This window comes from Rhagoletis pomonella, unplaced genomic scaffold (genome assembly GCF_013731165.1).
Source record: "Rhagoletis pomonella isolate Grant_MI unplaced genomic scaffold, Rhpom_1.0 Rhpom_scaffold_00658, whole genome shotgun sequence".
Taxonomy (NCBI): Eukaryota; Metazoa; Arthropoda; class Insecta; order Diptera; family Tephritidae; genus Rhagoletis; species Rhagoletis pomonella.
In genome coordinates this window covers 59194-68938 of record NW_023459212.1, presented here as the reverse complement: position 1 = coordinate 68938, position 9745 = coordinate 59194, and the positions used below count along the sequence as shown (strand labels likewise).

At 35.2% G+C, this 9745-nt stretch overlaps 2 protein-coding genes across 2 annotated transcripts; both read left to right on the top strand.

The window, feature by feature from the left end:
• Positions 1–6: 6 nt before the first annotated feature.
• Positions 7–517, top strand: LOC118751350. Its single transcript, XM_036486156.1, has 2 exons — positions 7–102; positions 167–517. Exons 1-2 carry the CDS (start codon positions 43–45, stop codon positions 443–445), a joined length of 339 nt encoding a protein of 112 aa, XP_036342049.1. The 5' UTR covers positions 7–42; the 3' UTR covers positions 446–517.
• Positions 518–7458: 6941 nt separating this feature from the next.
• On the top strand, positions 7459–9745 carry LOC118751349 (aminopeptidase N-like; the record flags this gene model as incomplete). The annotated part of the gene is given in 6 exon segments (XM_036486155.1): positions 7459–7830; positions 7832–8031; positions 8109–8264; positions 8334–8808; positions 8894–9132; positions 9218–9745. Coding segments are annotated over 6 exon segments (1970 nt in total), but the record flags the coding sequence as incomplete, so codon positions are not given.

Genomic DNA, 9745 nt, shown 5'->3' with positions numbered 1-9745 from the left:
GAGTTTTTCGAGAGCAATTACCGTGTGCTCTGCCGTTCGCAAATGTTCGTCGAGAATTTTAATCGCATAGCCGAATATATGACGCGAGTACATCGTGAACAGGTAATTGCCAAACTTTTTCACAAATAAAAAGGTGCAAGACTAAAATTTTCTGATTTTTTTACAGTTCCTCGATTTACGCAATAAAATTGTCACTGAGCTACAGAAGGTCGGCCGCGAGAAGAGTGTCATCGCTGCTGATTCGCCACGCATCGGAAAGAAGGTGAAAATCAGTGAGATCTTCCTTGAAAAATTCAGCAATCAAACTTACGAATGGTTTAAACGACGCCAACAATCCACACACGCCGCCTCATTGGGCGCCCGCAGCAGTGCCACACAAATTGGGCACATGTTTCGTGCGGCGGGGAAATTCTTACGCAAAGTGATTATGAAAAAGGGGAGATGAGTTTGTTATTACACGTTTAACTTCTTTTATAAAGAAATGATTATTACTTAATTAAAATTAAATTAAAACAGATAGTTTGTATAATTTTCGCACGACATAGGAATGGAATTACAATTTTAAAGGGGAATTATGGAACGACCTGAAGTTTTGGGGGAAATAATTCTAATTACTATATAACATCTTTGAAATGAGAAGTATAAGAAGTAAATTACAAGCATTAGCCTATTTTGTGTTCAGCAATGCCAATATATAAATTACTTGCGACCCCGAATGGCGTTAAAACGCCCAAAATAGAATTTCAAAAACCTACAAAATATTCCAAATGTTAGTCATGGCTATAAGTACGGTGACCATATTAACGAACGTAAAATGAAGGACATTTTTCCTAATGATTTTAGAATACGAACATACAACTTGTATGATGGTAATTGAGATCAAATATTTGATATTTAATTATTTTATTAAATTGTACAAGTTCCTCTTCTCGAATGGCGCTATAACTGGATCTTAACCGATTCCGAAAAATGAAACCAAATCCTTATAAAGGACTTCGCCATCCTTTGCTGCTACAATTCGTTTATCATAATTGAGCGGAGGTTTATTGTTATTTTTCAGTGGATCTGGAATCTTAGCGTGCAACACGATCCAGGGCACAACACTCCCTGTGCTTTTGCCTACAATGAATTTTACTCAAAGTATAGTATTTTTTCTGCGAAAATGTCTAAATATTAGTTAATTATTTTTTTCAATTATACAAATTTTCCCTTATCAGTATTATCAAGGATTCGTGACCCTTAAGTGGGGTGCGAAGCAAACTGGCGAAGGGTTTCATTCTGTTAAATTATGGACATTTTTATTTTTTCATATTCTATGTTTAAAAATTGACCTCTGCAAAATCCAAAGCTTATTTAAAGGACAGTTTAAGAAATAAAGGACAAATGGCGTCCTTTAGTTTGACAAAAATTATAAAGGACAGGGGGTTAAAATAAAGGACTGTCCTTTAAAATAAAGGACGGATGGTCACCGTAGCTATAAGCGCTCCGAGTGCCAGATTTCATCTAAATCCGTACAGCCGTTTCTGAGTGAAGAGAGCTCTCGGCTAGTGCAGGTTTTTAATTTCATCAAATTTCAAATCACCCTGTACCGATAAAATAAATCTCAGTTAAAAAAAGGAACAGTCCAACGCCTTCATCTTGGTCTGCAGGCTGTATCGGATATACATTCGCTAAACTTAGACGTATGTGGTATGGTTAAGAGCATATCCAAGTCAAAAACGAAAGCACACACTAAGAAAAAAAACAACAAAAGCGATAATGATTTCGATAAAAACATCGATAAAAAATCGATGAAGATGTCGATATCAAAATCGAAATAATATCAATAGCAAAATCGATAACAAAATCGATAAAAATATCGATAACTAAATCGATTACAAGATCGGTTACAAAATCGATAACTAAATCGATTACAAAATCGATTATAAGCTGTGTAAAAGGTAGGCTAACTTTTGACTTAAGTCCAAAAAATGGCTAAACTAAGTTAAGTTGAGTTGGAGGAACCAGCTCTTAGTGTTGAAACTAAGGACTCTTAATACTCTTTCCTTTGACATCCATATTTTGATATTTCATATAACTTGCGTATAAGTTAACTAAATTTGGCATTCCAAGCAGGTGGCAACCCTCTTCAAAATAATTTCGAACTACTACCTATAAAATCTTTTCCGTTTGGCGACCATATGGTGATACATATTTTGCTTAGCTAATTCACTTAAGGCAAATTGAATTTGAGTTTTAAACAGTGGCAACCCTCCTATACTTAAGTTAAGAAACAAAACTTTTCAAAACCATTACGATTGGTACCAGTGTTGCCACAAGTGGACTTTTTCTACCAAAACTGGTAAGTTTTTATCCATTTGGTAGGTTGGTATTTAGGCTACCTACCCTATCTCAAAATTCGGTTCAAAAATGCCCTATCTCACCACATTTTCAATACATTTTCAAGTGAGGTAGGGCGTTTTTGAACCGAAGTCTGAGATAGGGCATTTTTGAATCATATTCTGATATAATGCATTCGCATCCGCGGATGTCTAAAATTCCACATTCGCAACATCCCTAGTATGTATGTATCTTAAAATTAATTTTTTTTTGGTCAAATTCTAAACAAAAATTGTTAGAAATTTTTCGCTACAACACCAAATGTTTTAATAAATAATTGGTGAAATCATTTGAAAATGTTGCAGGAGATGTACATGTATGTATCTATGTTACATTAGGAGCACTCATTGAAATTCAAACTGATTTTTTCAAGAAATTGTTCAAGGAAATTAATATTTTTACAAAAAGAAGCTAACATCGAATCTAATTGGCCACTACATAAATATGGCATCTAAATACGGCAAAAAAAAAATAAATAAAAATAACTGCGCCTGGACCACACTGGAGAAATTAATTATACGATACATATGTATCTAGTTGGCTCGTAACGAATTTATGTACATATGCATTTTTTTGGTTCAAAATTGTGAATAAATTGACAGGCTAGTTAATTTAATGTTATAAGCTTAAGGTTGTATTTTATCTTTTTTCTTTATTTATACCTGATTTTATCGTTCAAATTACATTTATATTATTCTGTTTCCTGTATCTTAATTTTTATCTTTATACTCTTTTCTTCATATAAAAGTAAAGTGTTTAAATTTACCTTGGCCTTCATCTTTGTTTTTATTTTTAATTTCTTTGCTTTTATCCTTTTCTTCATCTAAATATTCACCTAGATGCTGTGAGGTGCGATGACGCGATATGTATGATAATCATGTGATGTGATGTCATGTCAAATCATGTGATTTAGTGTCATATGATGTCATGTCATGTAATGTCAAATCGTGTGATCACATGTTATGTGCCGATTATTATATCGATTACAATATCGGTAACTGTATCGATAAATATACCAACGACGACATCGGTATATCGATAGATATATCGATAACAAGATCGACTAATTAATTGATAGTAACATCGATAACAAAACTTATAACAAATATCGATAGCCAACCAACTGCCGACTAGGAATGACCAACGAATAAGAATGCTCTCATCATTCTGCGGAATTTTTCCGCCATGCATGAAGAAATGTTCACATTTCCTACAGAGGCCAGCAGCGCTGCAAAGTGGCTCAAAACTGGCATACTGCTCATAATCCACTGGAGCCTTAATTTTTCAATCAATTTTTTTAAACGAAAGCTTATAAAATTTGCAAGAGGCCAGTTGAGTCCGAATTTTGAATTTTTATTTGCTTATATTAAACTTTGTAGTGCAAACTGCAGAAAAAGTGTCAATTTTCAAGAATATCGACTCTTGTTCCAGTTAATGTTAAGTAATAAAACTAGTTGAAAACAATTTTAGGGTTCCCCCAAAACGAAAAAATAAATTATACCGGAAAATTTTTTTATGTTTACAAAAAAAAATCACTAAAAGAAAATTTCTTTATTTTTAGTTTTTAGAAAAATTTGGGTATGCAGTTTTATAGATAGATTATAGATAGATTGAAGTGCAAGCCGCAAGCTGCCGAGAATTCGCGTTAATTTTTTGTGAAACAATTTTTCTTGTGAATTTGATTTCGATTTGAGGGAACCCCACAATGGTTTTTAAATAGATCTTGTTATGCAACATTTACTAACTAGAGAAGGAGAATCGATTTTCTCCAAAATTGCTATTTTTTCTGAACTTTTCACTTAAAAAATTAATATAAACAAATAAAAATTCAAAACTATGGGTCAACTGGTCTGTTGCTAATTTTATAAGCTTTCATTAAAAATTAAAGCTCCGGTGAATTATTAACAGTTACAGGTCTATTCTGCACGTTACCGAAGATTTTGTAACCGTAAAATTGTATTACCAAAAAATGTTACCAGTTCTTGTCACCGCGATTCTAGGTACGTTGGTAATGCAGTTAAAATATTCAGCAATTCAGCTATGAAGAATTGTGCAAATCCTGGCATTGCATATTTTACGGGGCAATAATTTGTTACCAGCTTATGAGATGGTAACAAAATTTCCCGGTTACAAGAGTACGCAGAATGCGAAAAGGTTTTAAAAATTGACAGGAACTTTATTTACCGGTTACAAACTTCATATTACCAGCGCAGAATAGAGCTGTTAATTCCAGTTTTGAACCACTGTGCACTGATATGTACTTAATAGTTTTGCATACGAATATTTAGCAAATTCTTCAATATTCCACCACAGCAATTGACGTCAACGATATTTATTATTGTTATCCGATAAACAATTTATCGTAGTTCCCTTAGACATACAGTGGCGAGAATATAAATACGAACGCGACATTTTTAAAAGTTTTGGCTATTTTTGCTTTACTTAGTTTTTTTTTTTTATATATAGTATATATGTTGCTGTTGCCCGCTGTGGCTGAGTGAGTAGAGTGGATACCACCACTACGTAGGAATAGGGTTCGATCTCTGATCCGAGTGTCATCTACATAAATTGAAAAAAAAACAGTTTTTTCTATCAGCCGTCACCCCTCGGCGGGCAATGGTAAACCTCCGAGTGTACTTCTGCCCTAAAAAATCTGCTCATAAAAATACAATTGCCGTTCGGAGGCGGGGTAAAACTTTAGGTCCCTCCATATGCGTAACAGGATCAAGACTAGGGGTGGTAATTTTTTCGATTTTCGCGATCCGTGGGATTTTCGGGACATCGTTCATACAATCCCGGGATTACTGCCGGGATTTATATATTCATTATTTTCCAACAACTAAACATGAGAAAATTGCATCAATATAGTTTGAGAAGCTGTCCTACCATATAATAAGTAATAAATAAACGGGTTTGAAATCCACTTTATTATTTAAATTGAAAAATATTTCATTAGTAACAGAACAAAGCTAATTAAATTTATATGCATTTAGCAATACTTTAGCGCATACATATCTGATAAAGTAACATACGGCATGTCGAAAGAAACGCGGCAAAAGTGGCAAAAATAAAAGAAACGCCATTTTTCAACCATTTAGTATTTATTTCATTTCTTTAATTAATATTTAAATTTTTTTTATAACAGTCTACCTCATTTTACATATAATTAACTGCATTTAAATGCGCATTTCAAAATTGGTACAAAAATTATAAATTTTCAAACTTTTTAATCAGCATTTTTAGAAAAATTTGTGGTACGCAGTTTTATAGCCCATTAAATTAAAGTAGGATAAAATGCAAGTTTCATGCATTTACAAAATACCATTGAGTTTTAGGAATGTTTTAAACCATGCTGGTCATTTTCTTTCATATAAATAAATTGTCGAACATACTTTGTAGGGGAAAAAAAGGCGTGACACCCATAGCAAAAAAAAATATAAAAAATCAACTTTACTTTTAGTCACTTGAAACTTGCACTTTATCCTCCTGTAATTTAATGGGCTATACTTATAAAATTTCGTACCTCGAAGTTTTCTAAACTTTATGAGTAAATAGATTGATACAGGTTGGAACAATAACAATTGAAATTCAGCAATCAATATACTCACTACACTACGGGCCAGATATAGTAAAACTGCGTTTTTGGTTTCAGAATTTGTTTTATAAGAACTTTATAATTTCAAAGATAGGTTAAATTCTAAAAATTATTTAAAAAATTCAGTGCAATGTAGAATATAAAAAGGGGTACCAAAAAAATCTGTAGTATTTACAAAAATTAAAATTGTTTGGATTCACAAGAACGAATAGGTATTGAAAATGCCATTTTAATCAATTTTATTTTTTTAAACTAATAAAGTTAGAAGGACTGCATATAATTTTTTCTACAAAAATATTGCAAAATTGCAAAGTTATTCAAGGATAAAATCTTTAAGGACAGAGTTTCTTTTTAGTTTTATACTTATACTGTTTTCCAAAGTATATTGCACTAAATTTTTTAAATCATTTCACTGCATGTATTTGACCCATGGCTTCGCCAATATATTGATTGATGTAAAATTGCTTGTCACACGGTGTTATGTGCATGTATAATTAGCTCTACATTTATAAAAAAAATAGTATTTAAATATTAAATGAACAAAAGAAATATAGCAAAACCTGGTTAACATAAGCCGTTTCTATTATTGCCACCATTGCAAATTACAAATCCCGATTGAGGGATTAACTGATCTGGGCGGGGTTGTTGTTGCCGCTACAAAAACAACAACAACAACAAATCCCATATCTTAAAAAAGGCCGGGATTCCGGGATCCCGAGATTAGCATCCCTAATCAAAACACATCAAGACCGAAAGAAAACAATGTAGTAATTTTTTGTTTGACACAGTTTAGGCAAATACAATTTTTTGATAGCGAGACGTGGGCACAAACTAAAATCCGAATTTTGTACTCACGTCTACGGTATCATGCTTCAATACGTAGTCACCAAATCACAAAAAAATCGGCCAATTTATGGCATCGTATATCAAATTCTTTTGAAAGTAGTACTGGCGCAAACTAACTTCAAAGTAAGCAATCGAAAAATAGCTGGTTGTTATAATAAAGTTTATTTGATAATTTGATTGTACGTGACCATTGAAATATACTGATGTGAGTAGCGAAAAACCTTCGCATACATTTACATAAATGTAAATAAAACAGAAAAACGCCTAGTAAGTATGCACTTAACTTCCTTATTTAAAAAAATGTACCTCTTATCAAACCTTTATGACCCGATATGCGTGTGTCATAAATGTTTCATAACACCGCTAAAATCCATTAGACTAATCGGAATGTCCAATATTGCTTCATAAAGATAGCAAAGGCGAATTAAACGAAACAAATTTCTCGACGCCCGCAGACACCGCTTAGATCCACAATCCAATCTGAAAAGCACTACAATCAATCACTTGCCTATCACGTAAATTGCAAATCGATATTACTGATAGCCAAACCCAAGTCAGTTTGAAGACCTTAAAAATGACCCACAATAAATTTCTTTTGAGTATTTCGTTTCTTGAGCTGCGGCCGTTTAGTTCACGAAATGATCCACACTAAAGTTAAACTGAACGTTGTCCTTTTGGCCACATTGGCCCTAATTGCCTCATCTGTATTAGAGACCTCAGAGGCATCAGTAGCTCATCTGCCGCCGCAGGACATTGAAAGTCCAAGCGATCATATCGTTGAAAAAGAATCAGGAATTGATTATAGCGTGCGTGCTGATGGCAATTACCGCTTGCCAAACAACACCGAGCCCATACATTACGACATCGAATTGACAACGAATGTGCATAACGGTACAAGAAATTTTACCGGCAAAGTTCAAATTCTGATAACGGCTACCGAGGACACAAGAACCATTGTAGTACATGCGCGTCAACTTGAAGGCTTCCAGGCCACCATTAAAAAATGCAAGCCAAGCAAATGCAATTGAGTATGAATTGAGTTGGTCATACGAATCCGAAAGGGAATTCCTTAGTCTAACACCAGTAAACGCAAGTCTTAGCCTTAACAAAGATACCAACTGGACTTTGACTATTGCGTATAATGGCCAATTGCGAACCGACGCTGGAGGATTTCATCGACTTTCCTACACTGACGAACTCAATCAAGTGCAGTAAGACAATAAGAAATGCATAATGAAATCACATACATATATTGGTCTAATTGCTAAAAATAATTTGTTACTTACAGTTATATGGCAACAACACAATTCGAATCCACAAATGCCCGCCACGCATTTCCCTGTTACGATGAACCAGCCAAACGCGCCACCTTCACAATAACCATCAAACACGATCCTTCGTATAGTGCAATATCCAATATGCCGATAAACGAAACCGCCAGCTCGTAAGCATACAACTTTAAATTTAGTGTTATATAAAAATGTGTTACCTTAAAAATGGTCTCTCTTTGCAGAACTGGTGTAACGGTCTTCGATAAGACAAATGTGACTGTCTCCACATATTTGATTGCTTTCCATGTGTCCGACTATGAATGGTCTGAAGGTGTGTTGCATTCACTGCCACACCGGCTCTATTCGAAACCGGGAACTGTTGACAATCATGAATTCGGTCTACTCTCGGGTATATTGATCTTACAGCGCTTGGCCGAGTACTACGATGTGCCTTTTGCGCTGCCGCGAATGGTGCAAGTGGCAATACCTGGAAAGGGTGGCGCTATGGAAAATTGGGGATTGGTCACTTATGGTGAAGCGTACTTGCTTTACAACAAAAGTTCATCGACGTCAAGCACACAGAATTCCATCGCCAATATCATCGCACATGAATTCACACACCAATGGTTTGGCAATCATGTAGCAGTTAGGTGGTGGACATATCTGTGGCTCAAAGAGGGTTTCGCGACACTCTTCTCATACCATGGCGTAAATGAGGTGAGTTTTTTTTTATTGGTAATCAAAGCGGATAACGAATGCTATGCCACTTCTTATCACCTCTCTAATACTCCAACATATTTAGGTTAATCCCGAGTGGGACGTCTATCAAATAATGCATACTAACAACTACCAATCGGCGCTTATTTATGATGGTAGTGGTAGCGTGGTGCCCATGACCCATTATGCGCAAACACCCACCGAGATTTCAGCTCGGTACGGTACCTCTTCTTATGCCAAACCTTGCTCGGTACTTTTCATGTGGCAGCATGCTCTCGGCGATTCAGTATTTCGTTCCGGTTTGAACAAATATCTAACTCAGAAGTAAGTTTTCATATATAGTAGTGCTTTACTTGTTTATAAATTTCGCTTAAATCTTACTCAAACCACTAATGCATTCTCCATGCAGCGCATTCGACTCTGCCGAGGAATGGGAGCTTTTTTCAGCACTGCAGAGTGCTGTTGATGAACACCAACTCAGCATTCCCGCGCGCATAGACGTTATGTTCCCCACATGGTCACAGCAATCTGGCTATCCACTACTAACAGTTACACGAAATTACAGCTCCAACACGTTCACGATCACCCAAACTGCTTACAATGATAACGTAAACATTACTTCGGACAAAACATACTACGTGCCATTCAACTATGTTGCCCGTTCCAAGTCAGACTTCCGTAATACAACGGCTTCGCATTACCTTCTCAATACCAGACAAATCACTATCACCGACCAAGAAGTTGCCGCTGATGATTGGTTGATTTTGAATAAACAATCCACGGGTTACTATCGCATTAACTACGATGAACAAAACTGGCATTTAATTGCTGATGGCTTGGTAGAGCAACCCCATAAAGTACATCACCGTAATCGCGCTCAGCTTATGTACGATGCTTACAGATTCGTCAACAACGATCGATTGGACATAAGCATTCT

Bases quoted from the DNA above. Each gene is read 5' to 3' on its own strand.
- LOC118751350 (XM_036486156.1), top strand. From the start codon at position 43: ATGTTCGTCGAGAATTTTAATCGCATAGCCGAATATATGACGCGAGTA. The intron at 103-166 runs GTAATTGCCAAA...ATTTTTTTACAG, and splicing joins CGCGAGTACATCGTGAACAG to TTCCTCGATTTACGCAATAA.